At 39.7% G+C, this 15353-nt stretch overlaps 1 protein-coding gene across 7 annotated transcripts in view; it reads left to right on the forward strand.

Annotated features, from left to right (window-relative positions):
- Positions 1–15082, forward strand: part of LOC123980590 (phospholipid-transporting ATPase ABCA1-like) — a 202869-nt gene extending 187787 nt beyond the window's left edge. For all 7 annotated transcript variants that reach the window (XM_046065044.1, XM_046065043.1, XM_046065047.1 and 4 more), the window contains 2 exons: positions 6249–6492; positions 13342–15082. In XM_046065044.1, coding sequence (XP_045921000.1) covers positions 6249–6492; positions 13342–13470 — 373 coding nt within the window. In that variant the 3' untranslated portion in view covers positions 13471–15082. The remainder of the gene's footprint in view (positions 1–6248; positions 6493–13341) is intronic.
- The last annotated feature ends 271 nt before the right edge of the window (positions 15083–15353 follow it).

The following is a 15353-nucleotide window of genomic DNA, read 5'->3' on the forward strand; positions in this document are numbered from 1 at the left end:
TAGTGTGTAAGAGGGATTGTAATGTATATTAAAGCTACTCTGTAGTGGTGCTACAGTATGTAGGGATGCTTTGATTAGCAGGCCCCTGTTTGGTTCATATCTTGTGCTCCACTAGCATGTGCGCAACGATGCACACGAAGCATAAGGCTGACATATTTCAACAGTCTCGTGCTATTCCACCTATTGACAGCTAGCGGTGATAATCTTCAACTTTAACTTTATTGTCACAGAGGTGAAATTTATCTTGTAGCCAGGTAAAACATAGAACTTAGACACACAGATGAAGGTACTTAAAACATGCTAAAATACACAAAACATGTATAAATCAAGAAAACTTGAGACAGATCAGGCAGTTTATCACCACTTATCTTACTGGACACTTTGGCTATATGTTGCAACCTGTTCTTGTCACCTGAGATTACCAAGCCAAGTATAATATAGTAATATAATAATAGGGGAGATAATGACTGGCTTTACCATGGAGCTGTAGAATTTGTGCCTTTTCACAAAATGGCACTGCATTGTCACTCAGTGTTAGCTTATTTATCGGTTTCTTAACTTATTATCAATAATGTGCCAAGAAATATAGCAAAGTGCCATCAAATGACAAGAAAGAAGATGACCGCTAGCAAAACAAAAATGTTGTTTGCAAAGGACAGAAATGCATTTAACATCTTTGTTAGGCTTTAATTTCGATGTACACTATGATATATTGTATATATGATATTTGAACTGTGAACATACAATATTTGTTAATCAACACATTTGTGAACAACTCCCTACATTGCCAAACTGTCCTTTTCTGATTGGACAAAGATCTATCCCTGTATGCATCCATCCGTCCCCCTGTCCTGACACTTCCTATGGAGCCTCAGCCTGGAGCTCTGTTAGCTCCCCCTCCAGGAACTAAGGAAGTTTTTTTGGATGACTTCCTGCCTGATCAAAGCACCAGACCACCCAGGCTTCACAGTGACCTCTTGCCCCGCATCTGCCCTCCCCCCTGCGGACACAAATACAAGGTTTGGCAGTGGCGAGGGTGACCTTTCTAGACTCCCTCAGATGAAGGAAGGCAGCAGAATTATTTGCTGCCTGTCATGCCCTTATCTGTGTCTGGCTGTTGTTTGTTTTAAATTACATGGAAGAACGACTTTCCAGCGGACCAGGGTGGAAGAGAGGATTGAGGCAGAATAATGAAAATGAACAAGAGAGAACTGCAGCGCAGACATTGCTCTGCCATGCTGTGTTGAGCTGCTGTATCATATCTCTAATGTAAAATATTATGAAAGGATTAGTTATGACAATGTGGTGCAGTCATGTCTTTAAACATAATCTATTCATGATTTTCTCTAAGGCTGGATTCAACCCCAAACTGCAAAGATCTCACTATTAGCTTTTAAATCACTAAGTTAAGCAAATTAATTGTTTTAAGCATGCTGCTTTATTGTTATGACCATGCAGTGTAGTGCAGCCTCTGTTTAAACATATCCAAGCCCACCTTTCCCTACACAGAGTATTTGAGGAGAGCCAAGACAGACAGTGTATCAAAGATGAAAGAACTTGTTTTGTTGTGAATACAGAGGCAGAGTAAAAATTATGAATTTGAAAGAAAGATATTTTTCCCAAAGTGCTATCAAAAGCCCCATGTGTAGCTGCAGAAAGAAAGGAAATAAAAGTAAGGTAGGCAGGGAGAGAGAATGTGGGGAAGCTAATTGATAAGCCCTTTTACTGTCACTGACAAGCAGCATTTGATTACCCACATACGCCCCAAACCATTTCGCCAAACCCTTTCGCCACAATGCTTCCCGGCGTTATTGGATTTTTGCAAAAAATGTTTTTGCATCTTGGCCGAGCTCGGCAGTCCTTGGACAAAGCTCATTTCCTGAGCCGGCAGCTATAATAAACACAAGGGGATTATGGTCATAGTCTTGATTGGATGATGAATTAAGCTTGATGTGTGGGGATGGCTGTGATGTTGTGGTGGGGTCTGATTACAGACTGTGTCGTCTGTTGCATCTTATAAAAATTATCAAAAAATGATGCAGCTTTACACAATGTGAGATGTGTTCTAGCTGTGCACTTAATATAGAATGTATGCTTTACTCATGGAAGATGGTGCTGCGGAAGCAAATCATAACGGATAAGCATTGTTAAAGGGAGAGGTGGACACTGCATGAAATGCAAAGACACAATACTGTATGAAAATATCTCACGAATAGAGTATTTAAGCCACGCATTAAGAATAGTTTTTTTTTTTCCCCATAGTTATTCACAATAACATATACAGTGGTCTAAGATTTACACATCCCAACCGTCTTTAAGCATATAGAGCACAATGATATTGTTGTGTTTGGACTCAGTGTACTAAAAATATCTATAATATCTTTTGTTTGACAGTAGATGCCACAAAAGATTTAACGTTTCAACTCAGGATTCAACACTGTACCTTACGAAGAGACAATTTGCAAATTTCAAAAAACATACAATATTTTAAGAAGAGATTTGGGAAATAAATTCAGTTACACTCTTTTGGACTGAGCACCTGGCCATTACACATGTGCATGTTTTTTCACTCTGACTGAAAGTATTAAATAGCCAATTTTATTCATGGACCTTTCATAGTTAAAATGGCCAAATGACCATATTACGTTAACAAGTACCCATTAACAAGAACCCAGTCCTGCTGTTTAAAATCTCTGATTATTATAGTCTTTTATGCCTAATTCCATTGCCACATGGATATCATAATCATGTCACAGTGGAATGTAGACAATGAAAATAAAAAATTATAGCTTTTGAATAGTATCAGAAGAAAGATTCTTAAAGAATGACAAAGCAGTGCTGCTATGGTATAATTAGTTTTGCGCAATAATATCAGAGTTGCCATTGAGACCCCCGTTCCTCTGATGACCATGATGATTGTGCTTTTCTTTTCCACTTACTCAGTAGCCGCCTAGCAAAAGAACAGTATATCATAGCAAGGTCGAGCAGGGCTCAGGTCAGTGCAGAGTATAATTTGGAACAGTTGAAGGGCTGTCTACAGGGCAGCTGCTTAATTAAGTGTTAAATATAAAATACTTGCAGGGCTCCCATAGTTGTATCCACATAATATGTCTGAGTTTCATGGGGATGCTTTTGATCACCTACAGTGTGCGGCCCCTGAGGAGATCACAGTGAAGGAACAGTTCTCAGATCCTCCCTATACAGTATATGTGGTTGTGAAAGGATTGCATGCCATGCGGTCTATTGCATCATAGAATGGGAAACAGTCCAGTCATTGCTGTGCATCGTCTGCAATCTTGTGCCTCGTTTTGAGACGTTTTATTTCCCCCTTACATTGTAGCAAATTAAAATGAAATATGTATATATTTGCTAATGTTGTTTTTAACGATTCCAGATGCTAACTAACACAAAATCTTAGCAAGGCTTTGTAATTTCCTCACCTCAATCTTTTGGCAGCACTAGTTGTAGATAGTGTGGCAGGACACAGAGGTCATGGGGATGGTGATAATGATGTAGCAGGTGATTGGTTCAGATGCCAGCTTCTGTAGCTTTACTGTATGTGAATATACATCCGATATCCGATCACAGCATGTTTTCTGGCCTGTCCAGTCAGAATGCAAGAAAACCCAACCTAAGGAGGCTACAGACGTGCCAGTCAATGTGTCTTGACAAATTTCGAATCTGAAAGTAGCATTAAAAAGACATTCTCGGTGGAAATAAGCAGTCTCACGTACAATTTATCAGTCACACTATTATTGCACTGCAGCTCTTCAACTTCAACAAGTCCTGTTTTAACTAAAGGGATTCTGCTATCCATGGAGTCTACTCATTGTGCTTCTCAGCACCAGCACAGAGCTTCACTTCCCCTCTCACTCCCTTTGGGATCGTGTAGGCCTGCAGTTTATTCACCATATCTCTAATTGCCTCTAAGGGAGCCTCTGCCTCTCGTTGCATGTAGCTCTGTACTAGCCCACAATGGACATTTCCATGAGTAAATCCAACATTAGGGAATTAATTAGGCAGAAAACAATGGGTCATAAGAGTGCTAACGACAGAATAACAAGGCACGCAGTCTTATTTGGTGCTCACCAGACGTAGCATACAACAGGGAAGATGCAGAATGCTAATTAGCTTTAGAGCTTAGCTATGGCCCATTTTCAGCGGTGACAATATTTTATGTCCAAGATATTGCTCATGTTGTAAAGTTTTACCAGTAGACCGTGTTGACATGTCTTCAAACCCTGGCTAGTCAATGAAGCAAGCACAATTTCTCTGCATTACTTATCATATACTACAAATAATTTAGGTTGTTTGTATGTTCAGATTATTAAAGAAGCAATTTTAGCAGAACAAGCTGTAAACACAACATTGCTATATTGTCATCTTCTCATTGTTAGCCAACAGTCAGGTATTTACAAATCCTGTAGACACTGAGAAACATCAACATTGATTTGGAGTGGTCTCTCTGGAGACTTGTCAAATGTAAATCAAATATAAATGCTCCTTTCAGCTCGGTTTTGGTCTCCACCAGCTTCTGAGGGAAATATCTGGCCCTTGAGCTGCCAAATGCTCCAATCTGTTCACCAGTTATTGGGACTGAACCAAAACAATGAGCTAAAAGACACATTTTAGCTTTGTGATGCTAAAACACTCCATAGCTGAGGGAAAGTGCAGAGTTAGGGGATAATTCTCTGTGGGTTAATCGCTACTGCCAACCTTTCACATTAAACATAATCATTTGTTGTATGTAAACACCTTACAGTTTTTCTCAATTGCTTAAACACATTTCTTGAAATGATGCCTCTTTTTCTCGAAACTCTAAACACAAATCCACAACTTCTCACACAATTCCCCAAACATCCTATTTTTAGGTCAAAATGAAGCTCTCCACTCAAAACCATTAAATTATGCTGAAAAACCAAACTTTGCCCACAGATATGACACACAAGCACTCAAACACTCACACACTACAACACAGTTTTACTCACTGGTGAGATAAATTCAAAACAATACTACAAAAACCGATCTATTAGTAATGTTGCTTTTGGTTCTCCCCCTCAGAAACCTTTTCACATGATGAACACAACAAAAGAAATGACAAATGTATACATTTGTACATTTGCACACATTTTTTAATCCTTAGTGTGCTGTACAGAACACTCTGACTGACTCTGGCCCTTTTATTTAGCTATTGAAGCGTCTGATTGGTGTGTTATCAATTATGACTCTTTGTGTTTCCACCTGGGTAGTTGAGCTAATTGAGCTCAACCTGTGCTGATTGAGTGAACAATATCAGATGGCTTTGCTTTCTCAATGACCACATGGTGTAGGCAATGAGAAATGAAGGCATTTGTGTGTAGAGTTTAGGGAAATGGGTGTGCTTTTGGAAAAATGGAGTTATGCTTTTTAAATTTTAGTTCAAAAGTCTGCTTATAGTGTGCAATGGATATAACCTGTAATCCGAGCAGCTTTAAAGCAGAAATCCATAATTTTCCATAGGTTGTGGGGCTTCTACAGCAGCAAAATACTGTAAACGGCTTTCAAATTAAAGAAATGGCAGACTATTCAGATTTCCCTTCCACAAATTGTTCAACATGCATTTGCCAACACAAGCTCTACCTCTGTTTAGTGATCTCACATAATTATTATTGCTCGTCAGGTAACGCTAAGTGGCTGGCATGCCTAAATAATTATAACATTACCTATCCAAAATAAAATGCATTGTCTTTAAATCCTTTTTATCCTTTAGTTGTTTTCAACCATGCATATGCTTCTTATCTAATATTCACTCGTGTCTAAAAGCAATTTCTGTCTCATCTCTTTTGGCTTTTCTGCTTGACTCAGATTGATGCTTTCTTTTACATTGGGTGCAGAAGATTGTGTTGAAACCTAGTATTACTTGAAAAATTGAAAAGTTTATCCATCAGCAAGCAACTTTGTTGTCTGTTGAAGTCAAGCTGCTTTTGCTCTCAGCTGCTTGTGACTCAGCTGCTCCTCCAGCTCACCACATCCAGGAAGCTTGAAATAGCAGGGGATATGAGACCAATTATATTTTGTCATCTCTTTTGCTTCCTGTCTCGTCTCTTTCTTCCAGCACACCAGCCTATTATCCATCACACTGTGCTGTGACCACAGGGGGAAAGAAAAGTTTGTTATTTAGATGACCAGCCGTGAGCAATTTGGCACTGGCAACCTTGTTTGCAGTTCTGTTTTTGTACTGAACACTTAATTGTGGCCTCTTGCTCTAGGTTTGGTGATGGCTACACAGTGATCGTGAGGGTTGGTGGCTCTCCTCCCGTGTTGACGCCAGTTGAGGACTTCATGCAGCAGAACTTCCCAGGCAGCGTCCTGAAGGAGAAGCATCACAACACGCTGCAGTATCAGCTCCCATACACACAGGGAGCTTTGGCCAACATCTTCAGCCAGTTCACCATCCATCAGCACAGTCTGGGTGTGGAAGACTACTCTGTGTCTCAGACCACTCTGGATCAGGTAAGGCCCAGAAAATGGGATAAGTACGACAACTTTTTGACGAGTCTTTGAAGTGTGTCTAATTTCATTTCATAGTTTCATTCTAGCCATTTGACAGGTACAACATCAAGGATTTATTTGTTGTTGTCTTTTTTTAAATAACCACTGTCATGTTTAAGAAAAGTGCAAGAAACCACAACCTGATTTTGTTTCGAAAAAGCCAGTTGCAAGAAATATGTTCAGAAAACATTTTCTTAAAAAGTCCTACAAACTTTATAGGAATAAAGTAAGTGTGGCCATTACTTACTGTAGTAAAGCATATACTGCATATAAGTTACTAAAGCCTGGGCACAACACAGGTGCAGACTGAGCACAATACAGTATAGATAAAGTTTAGCTTCAATTTAGATTTGTGGAGTCTACCAATAGACTTTATTCTACATCATTCCCCCTGACATATGTAAGTGAAAGGATGACAGACAGCACATTGAGGCCTGCAGATATTCAGGGTATAATAATAGACATTTCTGGCTATTAGGGAGAAATTATGCCGCAGACTTTAGGCTATTTATCAGGCTTATTCAGCTGAACCTATGACATATGACGTCACCTCTTCTTTGCTTTTCTTCATCTAATTTGTGGACATTAAAGTTTTGCAGACATCTTTCACAAAGGACTTTAAGGCTTTGTTTTATCTTAGCACTTATCATCACCATGCAGGAGAGTGAATACATTGTAAAGCCATAGACCAGAAGTTTTCAAAGCGGGAGGTGGGCCTACCCAGGGGGGGTCCAAACTGTTTCAGGGGAGGTTCAGTGAATGGAAGTGGGGGGGCTTTTTCTAAGCTTTGTCTGCGGGGAGTCTCAGACTTTGAAAACCCCTGCCACAGACTAACTAAGTATGAATGTTCAATTGAGATTGAGTAATGTACTGGTCTCATTCACTAACAAAGACCACGCCTACGAACGTAGAAGGTTAACAATGGTTTATTGCTTGTAATGGGGCCGAGATAGATTGCATGAAAAGAATGGATCGAGTGCCCGGAGGGTGGGCTGAGGGATGTAGGGATGGGGAGAGGGTCGAGGGATGAGGGGTAGGGGTCGAGGTGTGGTGGATGAAGGGTTCAGGGGAAGACAGGTGGGGGATGAAGGGGAGGAGTCGGATCCGCGCCGATGGATGCGTGAATGAAGAGCAGACCGGTGAGAAGGTGTGCGGGAACCGGTGGAGCCGTCTCTTAGTCCGCGGACGTGCGGAAACCTGTATGCAAACAAAGAGAGGGAAGGGAGCAGAGGGAGAGAGAGGGAAAAGAAAGGGATTTGGGTGTGAGGGATGAGAAAGCCTAGATGAGGGGAGGTGAACGGAGAAGGTGCGCTTAAGTACTAGGTGTGCGGAAATTGGATGAGTTTGAGGCGTGGCCTTAGTTCCCGAATTTAGTTTATAAAACTTCACTTTGTGATGGATCTCTGTCATACCAGCTGTTGAGAGCATACTGGGGAAAAAAGCTTCCCATTTCACATTGTAGCTGATTATTAAATATGATTTTGGTATTTTGCCCCAAGTCGCTGCATAGATTAACCCATGCTTTTTTTTCTAGAGGTGAATATACTGCCCCTTTGATCAGTATCCCATAGTATCATTCTCCAAGGTAAATGTAAAAAAGTAATCAACTGAAACCTCTTTGTCTCCATTCATTGTTACTACTACAGAAAGCCAGCAACACATGTATTCCAATCTCTCAGTTTTCATCTCTACCGTCAGAAATTGTGGCAATATATTTGCAAATAATATTCACAAGGCTTTACCCACACAGAGTCCATGCTGTGCTTTTTTCTCTTGTGCACATGGTTTGCCCACGTGTGGCTATGCACTGGGAAAAACATGTTTCTAATGTTAACCCGAAGCCTCTGAAAAGTGCACTCCATAATGTGTGAAACATTTCTGCTGAGTAGTTATAGTGTGAATTGTGGAAACTTGCTTATTTCCAAAAGGCACAGACTGATGACAAATATTCCTTTATACAAATTAAGTGTTATTGATGCATGAGTCCCTCTGCTAGCCGTAAAGTATTTTGAGCTTGTACAGTAGCAGGGGATGCACCGTTTGATTCCAAATTTAACTTGTAATGTAGGCTGACTGTAGTCAATCCAGTGTCATGTTCTATTGTCCTACTGTTATTCTGTGGCATGTCAACTCAGTTAAACAGATCATTAGGTCATCAGTCAATGCATTCAGCAATTTAAGTGCTCTCAGTTAATGCAAGTCTGTTCAGTCCGTGGTAAGATTTAAAGATCTCTCATTGCCTACACATTGTCTTCTCGCATTAAGGCTGTGAGACTGACCAATGACGACTACACTGAGTTAGCCAAGATAGTTCAGCAGCCAGGTCCCAGTATCGATCAAGAATCTGCACTGAGGTTTTTTTTGTTGTTGTTGTTTTTATATCTACAAAGCCCCTTCAGCCAGTGCCTTTTTTTTATTTCCAGCCCTATTGCACTAGCTAGACCCCCTGATTGGTGAGATAAACTGAACCCTGCATGTTACGGACTGGCTCCACCTTGTGTTTTCCAAATGGCCCCGGGGGCCTGATGCAATCAGGCACTCAGAGGCGAGTGTGAGTGTGTCTGGTCTTGCAAGCCTGCCATTAGCTCAGCAGCAGATGACTGGGTGGGAGGTGAGGAGGACCTCTGAGCAGCCCAGAAAGGTCATCGGTCCACTCCACCACGTGGGGGAAAAGCACCTCTTCATGGATTTTAAAAAATCCAGACAGAGATGTTTGTACCTTTCAGTGTTGTATTTAAATCAAATTATGTGATATAAAGAATACTAAAGGGATGGGACATTTCATTATCAACATGATCCCCTTGTGGATAAGCCCTAATTCAAGATAAAACCATCTTTTGCAGCATTATTTAAGTGAAATATGCCCTTTAGGGGGCAATTAGCCTACCACTATGACAGGAAAGGAATTTATGAAATAAAGTTAAATACTTTAAGTGAGTGTGGGTTACAATCAGATTCCTATTTCCACTTCATTTCATTGGTTTTCGGCAACACTACTACCTCTAACCTTGCGTAATGTCTGTTTTAACTTTTTCGTCATCTCGCCCCACATTCTACACTGGTCAATATTTACCAGATCAGAGGCAGTAAATAAATCATACTTGAACCAGGAGGTCATAGTATTAAAACACAGAGGGGAGGACTGGAGAACCTGTGGAGACCCAGACTGTCACCTTTCAGCTGGTGATTTATAGAGAAATGCCTTGACCTATAGTGTAACAACTGGCTTGCACTACAATTAATATTGATCCACACAGACTGGAGCTCACGAGCTAACCCTGATGGCCAAGACGGTGAAGAGCATATAGCGCATTTGAAAGAAAAATGTGACTTTCTGTCTTTTAGAATCAGACTGTGTGGCAGGAATGTGAAGTATTTGGTCATTTGTGTGTAGACAATGGTCCACGTTCAACCTTGTCACTACTGCACGCTCTGAAGCAGGTGGTCTTTTTGTTTCAGAATATATGTAGTCTTAATTATCACTTGCACTTTCCTGCATTCTTATGTTCAGCCCAAATGTTATTTAATTTCATGTATTTTGCTTTTCTGGCTAGAGAATAGTCCTGATTGAATTCCTTCCCCTGTCAGAAGCTAACATGCTTTCACACAATGTGACTATTGGTAATTTACAGTCCATCCTATTGCCTGTTAACTATAGTAAATGTTAGACGCAGCCCTACTATAGATCCATCCATCCATCGTCAACCGCTTATCCTGCGTACAGGGTCGCGGGCCTATTATAGATGTCTAAATAATATATTTTCTAGGTAATAAATAAAAATAAGTTATAAAAATATCAATTATAGGTATGATGATAATGTGTGAAGATGCTTACAAGCCTATGTGAATGTATATTAATGCTTTAATGATTTATAAAAGCATTTAACCACATGCATTCTAGTTTAGACTAAAGCAAACTCTTCCACCACTAAAGAACATTTCAAGTAGCATGGCAAAGCATGGACATGTGGATCACATGTATATAAAAATAGCCATTTTACATTCTGCAAGGAACCAGTTTGATCTACAGGAGAGGTTAATTGGGTGATTCACGTCCTACCCCTCCTCTGTTCTGCCTCAACGGGCATCAAACAAACACCCAAATGTATCTCCTGTAATGTAATTAATGTCTGTATCCATCTGTTATTAAGAAAATGCCACTCAACAGCACTGGTGCATGACGATTAGGTCATGAATGGATGGTTGGCTAAATACAGAAAGTGTGCATTATAGCAAAGTCACATCACAAAGCAGGGGATGAATTTACCATGGTCATCTCAGTCAGAAATGCTTTAAACCGCACCATTGAAGCACTTATCTCCTTGCCGAAAGTTAAATTCATACAGTACTTACAAATTCTATTGCAAAACTATATAGCCTTGACTATGAATATGAAATGCTGTGCATGCCTCAGCACATCAAGCCAATATCAGCCAGTGGCAGGGTCAGAGGCCGAAAAATGGATGGAGGGTGTATTTGTTGCTACTGTCATTCTTTTACTCTTACTCATTCTGCCCCGATAAGATGCCTTGACAAATGTGACCTTGATACACATTGCTGATGGTTGGAAATCACACACACACAGAAGCGTACTTTAGCCTAGGGCGTTCTGCAGACATAGCTTGCTCCTCCGTTACAAGGTAGTCTGCTGTTTTGCTTTTTTACACCCAACTAGCCACCAGCTCCATGAACTTTGAGGTCAGGAAGCTTTACATGTGTAGGGAACATATTCCAATAAAATCATAGTTTGAACAAGCAGTGTTGGTGGGATAAGAGTTGTTGCTTATGCTTCGGAAATACAATATGTGAAGTGGCAAAAGCCTGTTCTACCTTGGAGTGAACAAAGGACCATAATCCGCTCTTGTATAATTAGAATTTCTCTCTAGAACCATGGCAATTAGATTGCATGAAATCCCGAGTTTAAACTGTTGTTCGACTCCTTAGTTAAAACCAGGTTCAAATAGTAAAAGAGCAGAATTTGCCACCACTCATTACTACTGCCAACCTGCCCTTGAGCAAGGCATTTAACCCCGAACTGCTTCAGCTGGTCTGATACACATATAGTGTTTGTACTGGGCTGCCTCTAAGAGTGACTTTGAAGCACAGTTTTTCTGTGCTCAGAAAACTCTAACTGGATAAATAAAAACAACATTTAGGAAATATCAGCTGTGATAATTCTATAGGTTTTCTGAAGGGACTAGAACCATGAAATCAAGGTTGAGAGTAGGACTTTGTCTGATGATAGTACTTAACATACTTAACATAGTTACACTTACACCCATGCACTAAAAAGTACATTACATTATTGTTCATATGGTTGAAATCATATGGTTCCATATTAAAGGAATGGTTCGACATTTTAGCAAATATGCTATCACTTTCTTGTGGATGAGAAGATCGACATCATTCTCTGGTCTGTGTGTTAAGTACTGAGTTAGAGCCAGGAGGCAATTCGCCTAGCTTAGCAAAAAGACAGGGGTAAACTGCTAGCCCGGTTCTGCTCAAAGGTAAAAAACAAACAAAGAAAACAAAACTGCCTAGCAGCACCTCTAAAACGTCTTTAAATTTTGTATGAATACAAACAACAACAAATAGAAATGTAAAAACAAATTTGTGGGGGGGGTTTTATTAATTTTATTTATAAGCATCTGAAGACCCTTTACAGGGAGCTACGGTAAGCTAATTGTTACGTAATGTACAGATATGAGAGTGGGATTGATCTGAAAACAAATAGGTGTTTGCTATTTATTAAAGGTTTCAGTGTATATAGTAAATGACCATAGCCTATTCCATGAGCAATGGCTATGCCCCCTGTTCCACATTTTCACCACCAAAGACAAAGATATTACACCGTTAACACATCAGAGTAATTGGCAAACCCCGTCCTTTGTTCAAAAAATTGCATTTACCAGTGTTAATAAGACTTTTTCTCTTTATCATTAACATTAAATTATAAGGGTACTGATTATATAAATTGGCTAATTAAAAACAGAGGCTTCAAAGGCTGACAGGATAGGTCTTTATTACCCAGTCTTCATTATCTGAGCTTCTCAAAAACAAAAGCCCAAAAGGATACTATTGTTTATTTCTGTTCGTTTATGCTCTGTCCCATTTCATTTACTGGCAAGTGTGTAGCTGTGAAGAGTGATTTAATTCATAGGGAGTCGTAGTTTCTGTGATGGAATTGGTCTGAGAGATCTTTTAAGTCTTTTTTTTTTTTCCCCCATTGAGATTTTAAATACAATCTAGTAATTCACATACCCTTTTATATTCACACAGCCACTGAAATTCTTTTAATGAAAAAGCAATGCTCTTATCATTTTATATGATCCTCTTTGTTCTTTTTTTCCTGTTGAGTAAAAATCCCTGCGTGAAGCTTTACCACAACAGACAGCTAATGCTAAGAGAATAAAAAGCCTAGACTACAGTGATGTTTACAGCACAATGAAATACACACAGCTTTTTTATGAACGCCATAGGATTGATTTCTTCTGACATTAAATGGGCATCACAGAGAGAAGAATGATTGTTTTATTCTCTTTCTCAGCTGGTCAAAGATGTCAAACTGACATTCACTGTGTGAGCCTAGACGCTTACTTGATGCTTCACAGCCCTTGTCTGGCTACTCATTCACATGCACCCCGTCGTCTGTACTACTAGTTCTGTTTGTTTTAGAGGCAGAGGGCGAGGGAGAGCAAAAATGAGACGGGTAGAGAAATGTCGTCAGGCCCTTCAGTTATGTGTGTATTATACGTTTTATTTATCTTGAATTTGCCTTTAAGTCCCTTCTTTTCCTCATTGAAATTCCAGGTCTTTGTAAACTTTGCAAAGCACCAGCATGGGGAGAAGGACCTCGAGGCCCATGACAACCCAGTGGACACTTCAGATGAGCTGCCATTCGAGTCTGTTAAGACCTCCCAAGAAGCAGAGAAGGTGTAACACCAAACTTGTCACTTTTGCACAGCCTTGTTTAGAGACCGAGCGTACTAACGCCTGGAACTGGTCAACAGTGACATTTTATTATTTATGGTGGCTTCCATAACTATTTCTACCCATGCTTAACCATCTATAACATAACTAATCCAAAACATGTTAAACTATAAATGTCTTTAACTTAAAATTAAATGTTATTTCTGTCTAAGAACTGTATTTTCTTAAGTCTAAAAGAAATATTTTATTTTCTCAAATAGCAAAAAAGGTTGTTTCAGAAATGTTTATGTTCAACAACTGACACAACGCAGTGTGCAACTAACACAGTTTGATTTTGTTTTGAGTGTACTGCTGACCTTTCTATACCTCAGGAGGACTGAATGATCCTCTGAAAGCATCATACATTGCACTGTATTTAGGATATCTCAGGAATGAACTTCAAATTTAATTATATTTCTTTACATTTACATCTTCACAAAATTAATGATATTTTGCATGGTACAACTATATAAAAGAGTAGATGCGGCCCTGATGTGTTTCAGTGGGTGAGCAGGTCAAATATCGAGCTCCATACTGCTTAATAGTTGAATCACCTATTGACATTTATAGACATATCAAAGAATACCCAGAAGCGACTAATCTAGGAATATTTGTCAACACAAATCATAAAAGGCATTTATCCATAGTTGTTTCCAACCTCACACTGTGATTCGCCGACAGGCGCTTGATGATTACCTGTGATATTAAAATTAATAACAACAACTCTGTCAGATGTGTTGACTCTGAATGTCTGAATGAGCCTCCAGTGAGCTGTAGATGGTGTTTAATGAACGACACTGAGGTTTATGGCAGTGGGACAATGCAGAGTCAGAGTCAACCAGCTGTCAAACATGTCTGCAAGAAAGACGGCACGTCCCATGCGTGCACCAGCCACGACATTCGAGGCATTGCTGTCTGTTTGTATCATGAATGTAACCGGAGACATATCAGAAATACCTCTCAACAATTACTAATGAATCTAGATGAAGGAGATTTTTTAATGGACTGCTTCCTGGTATTGGCGCTGGTGTGTTTGTCTATGACCTCCAGACATTTAGTGGCACTATCATAGAATACAGCACTCCGTCTCATGCACAGAGCTCCCAGGTTAAAGTGAATATATTGTGTCACAATGTGCCTTTTAAACACCCATTGACAGCCCTTATCAATCAACATTGACACTGGATAGCAGCATGCCTTATTTATAATAACAAAAATGTAAAGTTTTTAAACCGTAAAGTGGCTTTTCTGTTAATTACACAACACAGCTGTTTTTTAATGTTATATGTGCAATTTTGACTCAGGAATCTGCAGGGAAAGCGTTATTCATACTAAAGTCTTGTTATTTTCCCAATGCATTTTGCTTATGCAGCTTACATTACTTGGCACTTACTTCAGAATGTAAATACTTCTTCAATTCACCACTCACGGGCGGTCTGGTTTACCTTGAGAGCTTGACATAATTTGTATGCTGTGCTAAGTCCTCACATTACTATAATGCCCGCTGAATAGAATAATGACAAATATTTGCACTGAATATTGATTCATGTCAAGACAGATTAATAAACATTTACACAAATTGTAATGCCTCTCTGACTTTAATTTTTGCACATTGCTTTATTTGTCAGCTGATTAATTGGGTCCCAGTTTGTTTTATTGTCCTTCTTTTCACTCCTTCCTGTCTTTCACTTTGAGTGTAGCTTTCAGATGCAGGCTCACATTTGTCTAGTCTCTTGTGCGTCCATCCTTAAACTGAGACCATGGGATGCCAGAATACAGACTGCTAGGGAGTGGGTAAGACATTTTATTTCCCATTTAGTGGAGTCGCTCCTTCTCAAAGGGGAAGAGACATT

This window comes from Micropterus dolomieu, linkage group LG12 (assembly GCF_021292245.1).
Source record: "Micropterus dolomieu isolate WLL.071019.BEF.003 ecotype Adirondacks linkage group LG12, ASM2129224v1, whole genome shotgun sequence".
Classification (NCBI taxonomy): Eukaryota; Metazoa; Chordata; class Actinopteri; order Centrarchiformes; family Centrarchidae; genus Micropterus; species Micropterus dolomieu.